Source organism: Cavia porcellus, unplaced genomic scaffold (genome assembly GCF_034190915.1).
Source record: "Cavia porcellus strain 051 isolate PalLab524CR breed Dunkin Hartley unplaced genomic scaffold, mCavPor4.1 scaffold_2, whole genome shotgun sequence".
NCBI classification, from domain to species: Eukaryota; Metazoa; Chordata; class Mammalia; order Rodentia; family Caviidae; genus Cavia; species Cavia porcellus.
In genome coordinates this window covers 70,913,651-70,933,483 of record NW_026947485.1, presented here as the reverse complement: position 1 = coordinate 70,933,483, position 19,833 = coordinate 70,913,651, and the positions used below count along the sequence as shown (strand labels likewise).

General features: G+C 36.0%; 1 protein-coding gene and 1 pseudogene across 2 annotated transcripts in view; one reads left to right on the top strand and one right to left on the bottom strand.

Annotated features, from left to right (window-relative positions):
* Positions 1-19,833, top strand: part of Gkap1 (G kinase anchoring protein 1) — a 63,376-nt gene that overhangs the window by 4,861 nt on the left and 38,682 nt on the right. For both annotated transcript variants that reach the window (XM_013158393.2, XM_063243639.1), the window contains exons 2-5: positions 3,182-3,440; positions 6,402-6,545; positions 12,690-12,767; positions 17,305-17,428. In XM_013158393.2, coding sequence (XP_013013847.1) covers positions 3,225-3,440; positions 6,402-6,545; positions 12,690-12,767; positions 17,305-17,428 — 562 coding nt within the window. In that variant the 5' untranslated portion in view covers positions 3,182-3,224. The remainder of the gene's footprint in view (positions 1-3,181; positions 3,441-6,401; positions 6,546-12,689; positions 12,768-17,304; positions 17,429-19,833) is intronic.
* LOC106028774 (large ribosomal subunit protein uL15-like) lies at positions 5,891-6,351 on the bottom strand (annotated as a pseudogene).

Here is a 19,833-nt window from a genome sequence, read left to right as displayed (position 1 = left end):
TTCTAATTGAGCCTGCAAGGGCCAGGGGATTTAGCTCAGCGGCATAAGCGCCTGCCTTGCAAGCAGGCAATCGTGATTTCGATCCCTGGTACCGATAAAAACGAAAAAGACAAAAAAAAAAAAAAAGGATCTAATTGAGCCTGCAGTAAAAAAAATCTTTTTGGTACTGAGGGTCAAACTCATGACTTTGTGCTTTCAAGTTGTATGAATAATAAACAATTTTTGTTTTCCAAGTATTTAGCAATATAGCTTTTTAGTACTAAATAATATGAATAATTCAAAATTTCCTGTGATAAAATGAATTTCAGGTTCATTTGAATTTTCTAACTTCGTTTTTTATAATAGTGACAAAACTATAATTGGTAGAAAGTATACTCATTGCTTGGCCATTCTACATTGCAGGTAGATTTTACGTTATTGATAGGGCATATCCCTGGCAAATGGAGTTAAGGTTGCTACTTGGAACCTTGATCACTAGGAGATGCAGGATCCCACACTCCTGATCTGTTGATACCTATATTGTATACTCTGCACTTTGGGCACCTGGAACATCATCTTTTACAGCAGTTCCATGAGGCTTCCTACTATAATGGCAGTAATTCATTCTGCATTTGTCTGATGGAGTAGATGTCTAGGAAACTGAGCAGTTTTTTTGTCATAGTTGACAAAAGATGAGCAGCATGTGCTGGAGCTGCACTGCAGGTGTGTTTCCTACCATATGGAGGTTACTAGCCCAGAGGCCATAGCTTCTCCACAGGGTTTTCAGTGCAGCCCATAGCCCTAAAAGAAACTTTAAGAATACACTGGTTATGGAAGCTTTCAGAAAGAAATTTCTGTGAGCTTTGGAGGAATTGTTGGGATAGAAATTATGAACATTTAACTTTCTGTGTGTGAGTTTTACAACTCAAATGTAAATTCAGTTCTACAACTCAAGTACAAAATTCATAGTTTTGCTACCAGTTGTATAATGGGAAGGAAATTTGTTTAAAGAATAAGTTATGTAAAGCTACCTTATAACACATCAACAACCTGAGAATTCCAGCAGTTTAAAGCTGCAAAATTGTTTTTCAGATACATCACACAAGATCCAAAGTTACTCATCACAAGTTAGCTTTCATCATTGTAGTTTCAAACTACGCTTTCTTAATCAGACACAGAGAAAAGAAATGGTGAGTCATGGGCTTTTAAAGCTTTTAAAGCTTGTATTTCCCTGGCACAGTAAGTCATGCCAGTATTCAACAGGGAATTGATACATAATTCTCCTTCAGAGAAGAACAGTGAATATTTGTGAGCAGTAAAAGAGCAACTACTTGAATTTTGTAGCCCTACAGTTAGATCTAGTGGTAGTTGTTGAACAGCTGTATAGAATTATTGTACCTAAACTGCTCAGAACAACTATAATTTTCATTGGTTTGTTTTAGGAAGATACTGAAATGGAAACAGAATTACTATTTTCCACAGTATTTTTTCTAGTTTTCTTTTTTTAGACAGGGTCTCACTATGTAGTTCAGGCTGTCTTAGATTTGCTACATAGCCCAGGCTGGCCTCAAACTGGTGGCAGTCCTCCTGCCTCAGCCTCCCCAATAGCTGTGATTACAGATTGGGCCATCATGTCTGGCTCTGCAGTATTTTTTGAGTCTGGAATTTCTTTTTACTGTCATAATGTTTTCTCCCTTATAATAATTTATGGTGCCCTTAGGTTTTCAAAGTTAAGCCTAAAATTGTCAATATATCAGTGTGATGCCATCAGGGTATGTTGTATTTTATCTTATTTTCATGTTTTGGATATAAGAATATTAGATATTAACGTATTATTACAATAAAAACACTTTGATTTAGTGACTGCTTAGTGACATCTTCAAATATCACTTCATGATATTTCTTCAATGTATAATAGAAAAATTGAAAGATTTTCAAATATTTTTCTGGATTCTAATGATGGAAAATTTAATATGTACTTTTCACTTTTTTCCTAAAAACATACAAACTATAGTATGTGGATTTCAAGTAGGACTTCCGTGATTCTTACCTCCTAATATTTACCTTTGCATAGTTTTCTCCCCCACTGAATAGGATAGACATGATATTGTGATACAAAAAGAAATATATATATGTGACCAATAAGATACTGTGGAAATGATTTCAGCTAGTTTAGATATGAGCATTGTGACTCAAGTTAGATATGATAAAACTTTAGAAAAGGAGTAAGTTATTAAAAAATGACAGCAATTTCTGGATGATGGCAATGTGAGAAGGCTGTTGGAGACCAATATAAGGGTAGAACACACGCTTAACATACACCAGACCCTTGGTTCAGTTCCAAGCTCAACACATGTATACATACAGAAGAAGAAAAAATCTTATTTTTTTTTTAAGTTGAAAGAGGACTTAGTCTTGTAAAAATCACAGAATTTGTTTTGAACTTATGAAGTAAGGTTCAGGTCCTGACTGTGAGACTAACTTGTACAATGACCTTAGGCAAGTCACTTAACCAGTCTAAGCTCTAGTTGTCTCATTTGTGAAACAAAAGTTGGAAATTGCTAGAGGACCTTTAGGATACCTTCTAGGTTTCTTGAAATGTTGACAGAAAACTAAGTAAAATGAAATTCTACTCACGTATGCTTGGAATGATATGGTACACAGAGACTAGGGAACTCAACGCTAATGTAGGAGATGATTTTGAAAAGTTTCCCTTGGTTGAGGGAACTTAAGTTCTTCTGCTATCAATTCTAAGCCAGTCTCTTGAATCAAGTTAAAGCATTCTGGATATATATGAGAATGTTCTTTTCCATTTTTTTATTTTGGAAGCTAGGTGTAAACATGTAAGACAAATGAAAAATGGTATTCTTTTCTATTATAAACTATATTGATATAGGATGTTTTCTGTAAGTGTTATACTGTATACTAGAGGTATTTCAAGGAGAGGAAAATCAGGATTTTTTGAAAATTCATAAATGAAAAAACAAATACTCTGTAATAATGGTAGTCTTGCAGTAGTTATCTGTTGAATATCAGTGTATCATTTTCCTTGAGTAGATTTGTATTATCAGTGGGACTATGAATATAGATCCAAATACAGCACAGAATCTGATGTCTGGAGAAATGTGTATTTATGATTATTCTAAAGTCTAAAACAGATTTTACTAAGTGCATTTATTCATTCTTTCTCTTCTCCCCACAGGAATTATTTTTGATAGAAACATTTGAAAAGAAAACTGAGTACCATGGCCTCAGCAGTTCTTAGTTCTGTTCCCACTACGGCCTCTCGTTTTGCCCTCTTACAAATTGATAGTGGAAGTGGTTCTGATTCTGAGCCTGGAAAAGGCAAAGGTCGGAATACTGGAAAGTCTCAAACTGTGGGAAGCAAATCAACGACAAATGAGAAAAAAAGAGAGAAAAGAAGAAAAAAGAAAGAACAACAGCAGAGTGAAGCAAATGAGGTAATAATTATAATTATTGCACTGTTTTTCCCATAGATTGTAAGCATCATGAGAACACATAGTAACCATGTTCAACCATGGAGTGTCTAGGTACTTAGGTACTCAGTAAATATTTAAATATTACTTGAGTGGATGGACTCAAATACACATAAACTTTTATGTGTATTTAAAGTCAAATGTAGGAACATTTCTTTAAGTGTCTTTTTTTTTCTACCTGTAGAAGTACACATGTTTATTCTCTCAAAAATTTAAAACAGTGAAATCTTTAAAGGAAGTAAGCCGGGGCATTGGTGTGCATAGTCCTAGCATTTGGGAGGCTGAAGAAAGGATTATTTTAGCAAGTTTGAGACCAGCCTGAGCAACGTAGCAAGATCCCATCTCAAAAAAAGGAAAGGAAGCATATCCTTCCATATGTGCTTTCTGTAGAGGAAACCATCTTTTAAAACAGGTGTTTGTTTCTTCCAGCTCCCTTTTGCAGGACAGTGTACAGTGAGTGGTGCTTTTGTTCATGAATTTAATTCTTTCCAAGATTGTGTTTGCAACCAAATTGGAACAAATTCTGCATCCACAGTCTTGGAAAGAATTAAGTTTGTGAACTGAGGTACCACTGTATTGACCATCAGTTAAAGTTGTTGACCCTCAATTTAAAGCTTCTTTGTTAGTTTCCTAGAGCTGCCTTCATAAAGAATCACAATATGGATGACTTAAAGCGACAGAAATTTATTTTTAGCTCTAGAGGCTAGAATTTCAAATTACAGTGTCAGCAGAGTCACTCTGAGTGAAATGCTTTTTTATTTTGATTTTTGTATGTTTGTATATGATACCGGAGATTGAATTCAGCAATTTCACACTTACCAGGTGAGCACCATGCCACTGAGCTATATCCCCAGCCAAACACCACCACCCCCACCAAAAAAAGACTGAAATTCTAAGTACAATTTTCCATGCCTCTTTCTGGCTTCTGAGTAGTAACCATCAGTTCCTGGGTTTCTTGGCAGCCTCTTCTCTCTGACTATATTACAGCCCTGGTAAGCCTATACCATGAGTGTATGTGTTTGGTTTTTTGTTTTTTTTTTTTTTTTTTAAGACAAAAGATGTTAATGTGTGTTTTTTTCTTCCTAAACTAAAACCTCAGTATCAGGTTTAATTGCGGATATTTAAGTGTTGATATTTTGCAATAAATAAGTGGGTTTTGGCTTTTACTTTGGGTACTTACTGCTAAAAAGTTATATTCTTACATGGTGCTATTGGGTATGTTTGTCTTCATTCTTGCCTATAAGGACACCAGTCATGTAGTAGTAAGAGTCCACCTTAATTCCTTATGATTTCATCTTAAGTGATTACATCTGCAGATCCTGTGTTTCCAAATAAGGTCACCTCGAGGTCTCTGGGTCTCTGGGTTGCTGGAGTTCAAACATAACTTTTTTAGAGGGGATATGGTTCAATCCATGACAATTTCTATATTTTGCTTTTGCTTTAACTACTGTGTCTCAGATTACTCATACTGTTGGAAGTGATTTGGCCTGTATCATTTTAATTCATTATATTATGCTTGGAACTAGTTTCTGTGTTTTTCTGGATTAGAAAAGTAGTTGCTAGAGTTGCCTAGGTAGTCTGTATATTAAAGCTTAAATTTTAAGTTTTTTGAACTATATTGGTTTGCATTTTAGACTTTCATTGTATTTTTGCTAAATTAAAAAGGCATTATAAAGTTTTTTAAAAATAAAAGCATATTTTAAAAAAACTCTATGCCTATAAACTTTTTTAGTAAAGAGAAATCATTAAAATGATGGCAGTATATTGAGTAAACCTATTTTTGCTTAATCATTTCATCTGTACCCCTACCAGCATGATCTGAAGTGATAACAAAGATAATATTCTGCAGAGATTATTATAAAATTAAGGGTTGAGAAGATAGTTCAGTAGTAGAACATTTGCATAGCACTTGCAAGGCTCTGAGTTAAATCCCCTACCTGAGGAGGGGAAGGGGGGAGTAAGCTAATTTAAATTAGCCATGTGGTGGCATGCACCAGTAATCCCAGCAACTCCAGAGGCTGATGCAGGAAGATCATTTGAGCCCAGAAGTTGAAAGCCAGGCTGGGTAGCTTAGAAAGACTTGTCTCAAAAAATGAAAAATGAAGAGCCAGGGATATAGCTCAGTAGCATAACAACTGCCTGGGGAGTGCAAGGTCTTGAGTTTGATCCCCAGTACCTAAATAAATAAATACACAAGCTGGGGATGTAGCTCAATATAATAACTCTTTATTTAGTCCCCAGTGCCACAAAAATAAATAATGAAAACACGGCTATTTTAGTTGTGTAAGCTAATATGAATTATCTGGAGTAAAATATAAATGTACTGTTTATCTTGTAAATTCCAAAAACTTAATTGATCAAGTTATGAACTAAATTTTATTTATTTATTTATTTGAAAACCATGCATTAGCATTTTAATGAACCCCCTTGTCCTGTGTCTTCAAGCTCCCTGCCCCAACACCCTTAATCTTCTCCTCAGCTCTTCTGCTGAAGAATTTGGCTTTCATGATGACAGGTTGCTTTGAGAGCTTTCCTTTACCAAGAACTTTGTAGTAGCCCAGTCGCACTACGTCAATGATGGGAGCTACTCGGGTCTTGTTTTTCATTGCATTTACTCATGTCCACTCTCTGACCAATGTCCACAATTTATCAAGGTTGACAGTTGGGCAGAAGCTCTTTAAGTAGTAATGCCTCATACCAACCTGCCCAAAGTAACCTGGGTGATATTTGTTGAAGTTGATCCTGTGGTGATGCATGCCTCCAGCATTACCCCGACCTCCTGGGTGCTTCCGGTGGTTGCCGATGCGGCCATGGCCGTGGCTCACATGGCTCCAAAGCTTCCGGGTCTTCCTTAGTCTGGATGGCATGTTGGCGGCTGAGACCAAAGAATGAACTAAATTTAATATGTTTTGTTTTGTTTTATAGCTTAGGAATCTTGCTTTTAAGAAGATTCCCCAGAAATCTTCCCATGCCTTTTGCCATGCTCAACAAGACCATATGTCGTCAAACCCTGTGCAGAAGGATTCACGAGAAGAAAACTGGCAAGAGTGGAGACAGAGAGATGAACAGGTATGACTAAGTAAATAAAACTATTTTGCTTTGTTTTTCAACGATGTTCTACATTTTCCCACATGGCAATTAATATATCTGAATCTATGCTGCCACTTTTCTAAGAAACAGTTTTACTGGATTAATCCACACATTTGCTTTTGATAAGTTTCCATCCTACCAGAAAAGCAGATTATTTATGTTAGTTTTGGCAATTCAATGTAGTATATTGTGGGAACTTTTCTGGAGTTTTGTTGTTGTTGTTGTTGCTTTGTTTTTGTCTTAAAACAGAGTTTTCACTATGCAATTCAGGCTGACTTGAACTCTTTTGTAGCCCAGGCTGGCCTTGAACTCAAAGTGATCCTTCTGTCTCCGCCTCAAAGTGTTGGGATTATAGGCATGTTGGGAATACACCCAGCCAATTTTTCTGTTTTTGATTTTTGGAGTTTGTTTTGTTGCTGGGGATTAAATCAGGGCCTTTAGTATCCTAGAAATACACTCAACCCCTGAGCTGGTCTCCTAACCCTGTGTTGTTTTTAAATTCATCTTTTTTACAATTGAAAAGGTAGAGAAGGTAAGTGAACATGATTAAATTATTTCAAATTTTAGAAATCATATTTGTAGAACTAGAGATCTCATTTTAAAAAATCTTGGGGCTGGGGATTTAGCTCAGCGGCATAAGCGCCTGCCTTGCAAGCAGGCAGTCGTGAGTTCGATCCCTGGTACCAATAAAAACGAAAAAGACAAAAAAAAAAAAACCAAGTAAATCATTTTAAAAAATCTTAAAGAGTAAGATTTTGAGGAGAAACTTCCTTTTTAAAACCTTAACATAACATTGTTACTGACTTTTTTTTGTTTTGGTACTGAGAATCGAACTCAAGACTTCATACTTGCCAGATAGGCACTGTGTAACTGAGGTATATCCCCAGCCTTTGACTTTTGTTTCTTCAACCTATTTACTAATGACATTTTATTTCTCTAGACTTATATATCTTTAAGAACAGCAAAGTAAATATTTTACTAAGACCAAGTTTTTGTTGTCAGGTTTTTGTTGTCATGTCTGGGCAAATAACATATTAACTGGAATGTATTTTAGGAGATACTATATATGTAAGAAATGAAGCATTATTTATTTGCTTATGTGTTAAACTATTGTAGGATTTCTAGGGAATGAGTATTGTTCTATGTGTGTTTGGTTTATTAGAATGACTTTTCTTATCATTCTTAGAATATCAGTTTTATTTTTTTTCTATTTTAAAGAGAATAAAACAAAACAAAGCAAAACAGAATGAAGCAGAGCAGAGTAAAACAATGCAAGTAACACAGGGTTTCAGAAAAAGCAGAAAATCTGCAATGGCTACCATGTCTCTTGTTTTCTTCAAAATAGTTGTCTATACCTTCACACACAGTAAGTTAATACACATCAAAATAGTATAAAAGCAATCAAAACACAAGAGAGCCTTAAGGGCTTTCAAGACCAGACACTAGGAAATCAATAATGGCTACCTTAATGTCTCTTGTTTTCTTCAAAATAGCTGTCCACAATCAAAACTAAGAATAAAAGCATTATTGGCTTTCGAATCAAAATGATAAGAAATCATCAGTGGCTACCATGGTGTCTCATTTTCTTCAGTGTAATTGTTCATTCCATCACACATAATCAAATCAATTCTTGTAAACCCTTTAGGTAAAGTTCTAGGCATATATGTCTATATGTGTACATCTATCCTTTCTGTGTTAGAGGGAAAAACAAAACAACAAATAAATATGTCTAAGAGCCCAAAATAATCACAATGTAGGCTTTCAAAATAAGGTGGTAGGAACATAACAATTTTTCTTGTTTTGCATAGTTATCTTCATAAATCTTATTTGAGTTATCAGATATAGTCATGTAAAATTGATCTAATCTTACAGATGTTATCTGTTTCATTCCAAGAACTAGTAGAATTAGTAGTACAATCGTCCTAATAATCTTATGTGTATATATACAAACTTATATCTTATTTCACTTTATTTTCTGCTTTTCTCAGAGTTATTTTTCCCTCTTTGAGCAGTTTCTTAGCCTTTCACAGTATTTCTTGAAGATTTTTTATCTTACTTACTCTTTTAGTTTCTTACACTAGGAAGACAATATAGTATTTACACATGTGAGTTTGATTTATTTCACTTACAAGTTTGGTCTAAAATTGAATCCATTTACTTATAAAAGCCTCAGTGTGGTCTTTATTTATAGTTGAGTTATGTTCCATTATATAAAGATACCACATCTTTTTTATTCATTACTCAGTTGATGGGCATTTGGGTTTTCTCCAAAGGTTTAGCTACTGCGAATTGTGCTGCTATAAACATGGTTGCGTACATATCACTGTGGTATGATGTTTTCAATTCTTCTGGGACCTCCAATCCCAGCTTTTTGAGGAACCTCCCCACTGATTTGCACAGTGATTGCACCAGTCTATACTGCCACCAACAGTGCAGAAGTGTTCCTATTATCTAGCCTTTGTATTGTTACTGCTTGTTTCCTTGTTATTTTTTAAAATTTTTCCTTTCATAATCCCACATTGCAAAACTGTCCTCAAGTTTGGATAATCTATCCTTAGTTTCTTTTAAGCAGATTTGCCATCTTTCCATAGAATTTTTAATTTTCTGGTAATCTCTTTTAATCTGCTTCATGTAGTCTATATTTTCTTTATAGTCTTCATCAAATGGTTCTCTCCTTTGTTTGAGTTCTTCCCTTCTTCCATCTGTGTCTGCTTGAGGGGTGCTTACATCTCTTTTATTGTTCTTCTTGTATCTTGCTTTACTTGGCTAAATATTTCACTTTTGAACTAGTCTATGAGGTCCCAAAGATATCTCTTTATGTCCACTGGTGCTGTGTCTGATACTGCTTGTTTGCTGTGTTCATTCTCCTTTATTTTTACCTGTCCTGGGTCAGTGTTCTCAGGGTTGGGACCTGGTGACTTTTTCTTGTTGCTTCCTCTTCCCATCTTTTTTGTTTCTTCCAGGAGGCCCCAGTTTATTTCTTTGTTGGTTACAATTCTTCTGAAGCACGCTGGCTAGGTGACCCTTCCCACTGCAGTGTGCTAGTAAATTGCAAACAGGGGTAGCATGTGCTGGCCCCTCCCCTCCCTCAAGTCAAGCTGCTGAGGCCTGCACTGTATTACTTTGCGCTGCCTCCTCTCTGGGTTAGTCAGACTTCTGAGGCTTCACTGCATTAGTGTGTGCTGTTGCTGTAAGGAATTGATTTTGGATAACCTATTGGGTCTCAGCTAGTGCACTCCACCAATCTCGTTCTGGAAGGGAACAACTTACTGAAGTCACTGCTTTCCCTTGTACTTGCCAGTCCTGCCTGATCCCAGATTGTCTTCCACAGGACCCCCACTTTCTGTGGAATGGCTCCACACCCGTCACAACAGGTCTATGCAGGCTCCCCACCAGCTCAGTTCTGCATTGGGCTGGCCAACCCCCGACCTCAGTGTGACTGCGCCTCCAGTGAGCCATAGCGGCAGGACCTCGAATGGCTTGACAAGTCGCCCACTACGGCGGGAGCCTGGTACCTTTAGCTGTTCCAATAATAGCACCAGGACTATATGTTTGATTGGTTCTCACCTTGGTTTCTTCTTGGGTTGAGAGAATTCGTCTCCTTCTCTTCGGGGCTCCCCACACTGTATTATGTTGAATTCTAAGTTGACTATCTCAGCGAGCCTCTGTAGCCAGCTGCTATCTGTCTATGCTCCTCTTTTTTACCTATGTCTTCTTTAGATATGCTCAAAAATTTTTCATTATGTTTGTCATTTTTCTTTTATCTGAAATATTATTTCTGATCTGATACTTTTACAGCCTCATGAAGTTGTTTCTTTACTTCAACCATTATCCCTTCAGATACTTCAGGTGTGGAACCTCCAGTCTCTTCCATGTCTATGTCTCCTAGACTTGTTCTGTTTGGGATGGAGATCTAAGGTTGTCTTTTGCTCCGTCTTGACATTTTCCTGGGTTCCATCTCAAGAGCCAGTTTTGTGGCCCCATGTGTTTCCCAAATTGGGCCTGTTGACAGTTTAGACTGGACCAGGCATCTGAGTTTCTCTTAACCTAGGTTTCCAGGGAAGCAGTGGTGTATAGGGCAGGCTTCTCCAGATACTTGTGGCTTTTCTGAGATTACCAAAGGCGAGAGGCTTGTATAGGGACTTGTCTGACTGCTTCTCCTTGCCTATGCTGGTAGTTGGTGGACCTGCCCAAGATGTGGCTGACTCCACTTTTTTTTTTTTTTTTTTACCCTTCCACTGTTTGTTATTTTTTAATGCCCACTTATATAGTAATGTAAATCTAAATGGTTATTATATTTTTCCTACACATTATTATTTTGTGTTGAATTTTTAAATTCAGATTGTTCTGTGGGAAAAATGCATACAGTTTACTGTGGATTTAATGAGATTTTGCTACATGGTGGTGTCATTTTAATTCTAATAGTATTTTTTAGAGTTAGATTAATATTTGTATGTATACACCTGATGCTTGTTCTCATCTCAGCATAGGATATGATGAGATGTTTTCAAAGGAATAGCTTTGATTAGGAAGAAAAGATTGAGTTTACAGTATTTAGTGTAAATATTTTTCTACTTTTAAATGTATACCTTTTGTACTTGATCTTAAGTGAAAGGCTGACAAGAGATTGGGGTATCCCTTTTGAAACAGGTCACCCCACTTTTAATTGGTTTCTATTTTATCTTATTTTAAAATTATTAAGCAGTAAAATAACTCTTAAAACTCAGGAACAAGGGGCTGGGGATTTAGCTCAGCAGCATAAGCACATGCCTTGCAAGCAGGTGGTCGTGAGTTCAGTCCCCGGTACCGATAAAAAATAAAATAAAAAAATATATAAAAATAAAATAAAAACTCAGGAACAAACAATTCATTGGATATTGAATAATCCATAGATCTGAATTAAAACCTTTGGGAAAGATGAAGTTCAGGGGCACTCAGAGGTGTGAGTTACTAGATACTACTTTTTAAGGCTGTTCATTGTGAGAAAAACTCACTTACTTTGTCTTTATTCCCCAAATTTATTTCTTAGAATAGCAAAAAAGAATCAAACCTTCCCTTTTGTTGTTGGTTGTGAAAGCTTCATTATTGGTATGGATATGGTGTTAGGTAATATTCAGGGTTATGTGCTTGGCTATCCTGCTGAATAATTAAAGGACACTTGACTACAGAAAGGAATTCTGGACAGAGAAAAATAAACCATGTTCATACCATGCATAGATTTTACTCTAACCTAGGATATTTACTCCTGTCATACAAGTTTTTGAAATATTTTGCAGCTTTAAACAGTTCACCTTATCCCACACAGTGTACAACCAAATCCTTATCCATGTACTGCAGCAATTCTGTCTGGCATTTAAGAAAACTAATTCTTGTAGAGAATAATTAGACTGGAGAGAAGTGAAATATAGGTTGTAAAAAGTTAAAGTTGTACTAAGTGATTAGAAAGAGGAGTCATTTCATTACCACATTAAATGATTGAAATATATGACACACTTTTACTATATAACTTGAATATTAAAAGCTGCACTAGAGCCAAGGATTTAGCTCAGGGGCAGAAGTGCTTGCTTGGCAAGCGTTAGGTCGTGAGTTCGATCCCCAGTACCAAAAGAAAAAAAAGCTGCACTGTATTTATTCTGTAATACCTGGCATATATGAACGCATTTGATCACCTATTTAAAGGTTTTGTACCTGTGGATTTTTCTATATTCAGGAAATGGTATATTATGTTTAATAATTCTTACTGTTATTTTTCAGTATTACCATATTTTTTTAGCTGTAGTTTCTGATAAAATTTTTGTTGTCCCAAACTGGATACTGTCTTTTCATCTATTTTGGTATTGATTTATTTGTATGATTCTTACTGAAATGAAAGTTAAGGTTTTATTATATACAGCAGATAAGTAACATGAAGGGAGAAATAGAAATCCCAGAAGTAGAAGTTTGTGCTTTGGTATCTTACATATGATAGAGTTCCTTAATGTAGCATGGTTAAATAACTGAAAAAATGATGTCTTTGAACATACTTGTTCAAAACTATATACTATATATACTGGCTTGTGTCATAGTTACTTTTTAATGGGTTTAGTACTGTTATCTGTTTACTGTGAAACTTTTTTTTTTTAGCTGACATCTGAAATGTTTGAAGCTGATCTTGAGAAAGCATTGTTGCTAAGTAAATTAGAATATGAAGAGCACAAAAAGGTATTTTTCTTGTTTATTGATTTCTATATTTTAGAAGTTTTAAATGGTCAAAGGCTAGAACTAATGTTTCTGAATTTTACATAAAAGTTGTCCTTTAGGGCCAGAGAATGTAGTTCAATGGTAGAACACTTGCCTGGCATGGGCGTGGCAAAGGGTTTGTTCACCAGCACTGCAAAATGAAATAAAATGTGTCTAAGCTTTGTCTGATGTTTTAGGATGTTTAAACAGTTTATTCACCAAAAACAAAGGGAAAAGAGGAAATGAAATTCACAACAAATTGTTTGTTTTGTTTTCCTGAGACAGGGTCTTGCTTATGAATGATTTATTATATGTCATTTTAGACAAAAAGTAAGCAGTTACAAAGAATGGACACAGCTATGAGGGGTTAGCTTTGCCTACCATGTGCAAGACAGCCCTCAGCATTGCAAAAATTAGATGGGTGTGTGTGTGTGTGTGTGTGTGTGTGTGTGTGTGTGTATTACCCAATTTACTATTATTTAATCTTTTTAAATGGCCTTTCAGGATATACTGGAAAGATCTTCCTCTATTGCTCAATTAAGACAAATTTTTATCAATTAGAGTATTATCACACAATAATGATTTTTTGTTGAATGTATGGCAAGATTTTAAAGGTATTAGGATTAGGGGCTGGGGATTTAGCTCAGTGGCATAAGCACCTGCCTTGCAAGCAGGCAGTCGTGAGTTTGATCCCCGGTACTGACAAAAATGAAAAAGACCAAAAAAAATTTTTAAAAACAGGTATTAGGATTACTTGTGTTATTGGAGAACAAGTAGAGTATGATGGTAAAATACCATAGTCTAGCCAATTTTCTTGCCATAAATTACACCAGTACCTCAAAGGTTTGGTTTTATCAGACAGTATTGACTCTCAAGAGAATTGAGGAACTTCTTTTGTATGCATTGGCTAATTTTATGTGATTACATTGATGTAGTCTTTGAGTTTTAGGTTAATATTTCAATAAAATAAGAATTGTGTTAGCCTAAGGATTTTATAATAGATAACTGAAGTTTGGAATGCCATGGCTTTTTTTCTTCTCTCATTAATTCACTAAATAATACTGAGTGTGTGTAATACTGAGAGAACAAGTTACTAGTATAGTGGGAATTCAGAAAAATAGACAACCCTTCAGTGCCTTTGAAGGGAATGAAATTTCAAAAAGAATTCTTGAAGAAAAGTCATGTTAGATATATGAGAAGCTTATAAGGTGGGCTGGAGGAAAGTAGATATTCTCAAGTAAGGTATAGCAAGTATACAAGATATATATGTGTGAAAGAACACAGCATGATTGAAAAACTATAATTTGGGAACCTAGAATTCTTGGAAATATGGTCAGGATGGGTTATAAATAAGGTTGTATTTTATATACCTGTTGACACAAAGCTATTGAATATTTTGAGCTTATAAATTTGAGGTTTTTGTTCTTGAAACTTATGTTGTAGTATTGTAGAAGGAGATGAATCAAAGGGCTAAAAAATTTCAGTGTCCAAGCAAAACAAGATAGGGAAATGACAAAGGGTATGAGAAATCCCAAATAGATTCTTTAGGAGATGAACTCAACAAGGGCTGGTAACTAACTTGATATTAAGCATGTAGAAAGAATAGGGAAAGGATACTATGAAGTTTGTGGCATAGATAGTTTCGTACATGGTGGAGATATACCCAGATATTTAGTGGAGGACCAAGTGGGGAAGACAGGATGGCTAGATGGAAAGATAAACATATTTTAAGTAATAATTCCTGTTGAACATTCCAGCTGAGTGGTCTAGTTGTCTGTACATATGTTAAATCATTAAAGTAAAGGAGAACTTCAAATTTTGACATTGAAGAACATGAGTATAAAGCATAAGAACAGATTAAGAATAAGATAATGGTGGATGAGAGGTACTCTTTCGAGCAGATTGGGAAGTGGGCCTGCTGGCACTTGCCTTAATTGCAGCACTCAGGAGGCTGAGGTAGGAGGATTGTGCAGAACCAGTCTTGACTACATAATGATTTCAATACCAGTCTGCATTACAGAATAAGACAAAGAATTATGAGGGAAAAACTCAGTAAAGGATACTTAGGAATGTGCAAAAATGTATTTTTTTAAAAACAAGCAATGATTGGAAAAGTAATGCTTTTCTATTTGGCAGTTAATAGATTGACTTTTGTTTAGTATCATAGGATAACAGAAACTAGAAGCCAGTGGCTTAAATTCAACATCTCCTTTGAGACTCCAGGCAAACTTTGATCCATGATCTCCTGTAAAAATCAAACAGAAAGTTAAATACAAACAGTAACTTGGTACACAAATGATGGTTTGTTTGTTCGTTTGTTTGTTTTATCTTTTTGAGATAGAGGTTCACTATACAGCTCAAGCTGGCCCGAAACTTACTTTGTAGCCTAAATGGAAAATTTCAAGTTTGTGGCTGGCCTTGAAACAATCCTCTTGACTCAGCCTCACAAGTACTGGAATTACAGGCATACACTGCCAGGCCTGGCTAACAGATGGTTTTATTTGCAAACAGTATGATTCACAAACAGAAGCATTTGGCAAAATTTTGTTTTTGTTTGTAAACTCTGTGTTAGGTGACAAACATGACAATAGCCATCTTTCGAATGCAAACATGGCCATTTTTTTCTCAAATTGTATAATTTAAGTCCATGAACCAAAGTACTACTGTACATCCAATATATGGGAGCACAGGGTATACCCTCCCATTCTAAGAGGAAGAAATAAGGGAATGTAAGAGACTTGGACAAGACTGAAACCCAGAAGGGCAAACATGAAATCCTGTAGTTTATGTCCAGCATCTGGGGCAGAGAAGAGATGTGAGCTCTACAGTATTTGAGAGGCTCCACCCCTATAGCATTGCTAGTTGTAGCCCACAAGGCCTCTCTTGGGCTGGCTGTGCTTACTGTCTGCAGCCATCCTCAGCCAAAGATCCATATTTCTGGCATCTTTAGCTTTTTTTAGGGTTTCCACTAAACTATTCTTGGGTTCTTCAGCTTCACTCTCACAGCATCACAAACTGGCCTTCCTTTGAAATCTGGGTGTAATCCTCTTGGACTTGATTCTACATGTCTGAAAACCAGCACCACATGGATGACTCAAAGGTCTGCTGCTTGCTCTAACAGTATTATGGCTTTTTTGGAAGAGGTGTTGCCAAACTTGGGGAAACACTCTCTAGGTAGTTCTGAATGAGAAGAGAGCTCTAGTGTACTCTTCTCAAAGCAGAGGCTTTCAGAGGAGTTCTGTTTTTAAACCATTAAACTTGGGATTGATCAGGCCATATCCTGAGATGAGCTCTCAGGAGATCTTTCCTGTTGTCCTCATACTGAATACTTGGCTTCTTTTTAATAGTAATCTTTTCAGTAACAGTTCTGTCATTTCCCCCAACTGTGTAGGTACTTTTTTTCTGGCAAAACTGCAGACTTTTAAGATCAGTTAGTTCTGCTGTTTGCTCCTGATTTCTCACTATAGATCTGGCTAAAATCTTCTAGCAGTATTTATGCCACAACCTGAATGATGGGCTGCCTTGAAATTTCTTCTATCAGATCTTTCAGTCTGCCACCTTTAAATTCAGTCTTACAGATTGTGTGTGGTGTGGCACAAGCCTATAATTCCAGCACTTGGGAGGCTGAGACAGGAGGATCACTGCAAGTTCAGGGCCATCTTGGGCTACATAGTGAGTTGAAGGCCAGCCTGAACTACTAGTGAGACCATGTCTCAAAAAAAAAAAAAAAAAAAAGTAAACAAAAATAAATTCAGCCTTATAAGTCTTACAACAGGATAAAACATACACAAATTCTTTACGTGAATGAAGCATGCATGGCCCCTAGTTCATTTTACAGTAGAATTATTCCCCACTGAAACCTTATAACCCTGGCCTTTACTATTCACATTCCTATCAGCATTTTAGTCTTTTGAGCTTTGATCACAATCTCTCTTTTTGCTCTGCTTACAGCATTCTAGGACTCCTAGCTTATATCTGTAAACTATTCCAAATTCCTTTTGCAAAGCAGTTCCAAAGGCTTCTGAATCACATGGTTAGGTATAGTCCCAGTGTCAACTGTACTACTGGTACCGTTTTTCTATATTAGTCACTTTGCTGTTGCTGGAACAAAATACCTGATGTCCACAGCTTAGAGGGAAAGAGATTTGTTTGACTTATGGTTTTAGCCCATGGTCAGTTGGCTCCAAGACTGGAAGAACACAGTAGAGGAAAACTGTTTACCTTCATACAGCCAGGAAGTAGAAAAAAAGGAGGAGCCAGAGATAAGAATAGACTCTTTGTCTCCTAACAGTACATTCAGCCACAAAATCATCAGTGGGTTAATCTCATGATGCATAAAGTCACCACATTATCTAGTCACTTTTCAAAGCTACCCCCTGAATGTAGGAGACTTTTGGGGATGTTTTACGTCTAATTCATAACATGCTTTCAGTAAAATTTTAAAAGACACAGTGTCTATTGGTGAGTTGGTTTTATAATTTATAAATGAAACTTAATTATTGTTGATAATTCTTTTCAGGAGTTTGAAAGCACTGAAAATGCTTCGACTCAGTCAAAGGTTATACATAAAAAAGAAAAAAGAAAGAATCATCAAGGAAGAGACAAACCTCTTACAGTGTCATTAAAGGATTTCCAATCTGAGGGTAATATATATGAAATATTTCTTATTCTAGAAGACCACTTAGAATAATTTTTATTAAATATCTTTCTTAGTTAAAAAATACTTGAAATCATTTTGTAATGTTATATTGTTTAGAACATGAAATATAAGCTTTGGGCTTAGTTCAGTTTCTACTGCTAAAACAGAGTACCTGTGACTGAATAATTTAAAACAAACTAATTCATTGGCTTACATTTCTGAAGGCAGAGAAGTTCATGTCGGGGTGTCATCTGGTGAAGACTTTCTTGCTGATTGTCACACAGAAGAAAGCAAAAGGTCACTGAGAGATCTAACTCACTTTTTAGTATGGCACCCATCACCTTTCTTGATACTGTTCCAATGACAGAATTTAGCTTGAGTGCTGGAAAGGGCAAATGTTTACACCATAGCAATCTATTTGGAAATAAACTTGCAGCTTTAAATCAGCCACTAAAACCCTATAAAACTCAGTAGGGGCTGGGGATTTAGCTTAGCAGCGTAAGTGCCTGCCTGTCAACACAAGGTCGTGAGTTCGATCCCTGGTACAAAAAAAAAAAAAGAAAGAAGAATACAACTCAGTAGCAATTTGTTATAACACCAGAAATAAATTTGACATTTGTAGTTTTTGAGTGCTCGTAAACATTATATATAGATACTATATATATACTATATATAGATACACATATATATATATGTTATCAAAAGAGAGAAATTTGGTTTACACTAAGCCAAGGATAGTATCTTCAGATTTCCATCTTTTAACTTTTTAAGGCTATAAAAAACTAAAATACAAATTTAAGAATGAGAATTACTATCAGAGAACTGTTCATAGTATCATTTATATTCATAATGAGAGTGAAGACTGAAGGAATTCACTATCCATTAAACTTTTAAAAACAGACTCCAAAGCACATTATTTCTAGTATAAGAAACGGTAACCCTTAACCTCTGCTGCACAGTATGGCACCGTCATTCATGTGTGGCAGTCATTTTAAAAATATAGTTTATTAGTTATATTAGCCACATTTCAAGTGCTCAGGAGCCACATATAACTAGTGGCTTCCATATTAGCCCAGTCTTAGAAAATTACCATTATCACAGAAAATTTTATTAAATAGTGCTTTGGGTACACCACTCAGAATACTGGATGAGTAGTTATGTGTTCATTGAAAAAGAGATTATTTAATTCATTACACTTTTTTTTTCTTTTTTCTTTTTTTTTTTTATCGGTACCAGGGATCGAACTCACGACCGCCTGCTTGCAAGGCAGGTGCTTATGCCACTGAGCTAAATCCCCAGCCCCCTGATTTATTTAATTCATAAGAAATTAGCCTACTTTTGGCATTAGGAATAAATTTAGAGGGTTATATTGCATTTCTTTGACAATAAAGAAAGTTCTCTACCTGTGATGAAAGAACACACTTGTATGATACAATGAACTCTCTAGGTTAAGTAAGAAAGGTTTCATATTAAAATATGTGTCATAAGCTGAGTTCAGTGGTACATGCCTATAATCTCAGCTGAGTATTTTTCCCCCCAAAAAAGAAATACAGATTTCAGGAGAATCACAAGTTTAGGGCTAACCTGGGACAACTTGGTGAGACCATGACTCAAAAAAACAAAATGGGCTGAGGGTGTAGTTCAGTGGTGGGGCACCCCTGGGTTCAGTCTCCTGTTCATCTCAGCACACACACACACACACACACACACACACACACACACACACACACTGTATTAGCTTTCTCAGTGCTGAGTCTAAATATCCCGTATACAAGTACACAACTTAAAGGAGTAGATGTTTATTTTCATTTAAGAGTTTGAGAGCGATTAGTCCATGGGAGGTTAGTTCCAAGGCAGACATGGAGAAAGGCCATGTCAGAGGAAGACTGCTCATGCTTTGGTGGCCAGGAAGCAGAGAAAAAAGAGAGGACCTGGGAACTCCTCAGTCACAGCCTCAGTGTGCTCCTTCTTCTGATTGGGCCCTTATCAAAGGGAAGGTGCATAGTTTTTACAAATCATAATTACTACAGATTGTATTCTTCCTCACATTTTGGCATCACATAGTATATTATATAGAACATGACAGAGGAATAACTGCAACCTCTCAGAATTTGGCATTTTGTTGTGAACCTTTTTATTTACAGTTTATTGTATTTATCTATACTATTGTGATCAGGGAAAATACTACAGGGCAAAAACATCTTTTTCATAGTCTTAGTCTTTAGAAAGCTGTTCTGTGATTTTCATTCTTTGGGAATGGAAAATTTCTCCTCTATACAAGAAGCATTGTTAAGTGTTACAGTTGATATTTTGATCATCCCCAGTTTAAATATATGCTTCCAATTTGTAGTTAAGATTCAACCTTGTGTCTGTGTAGATTCCTTTACATCTTCCTTTCTTTATTCTGAT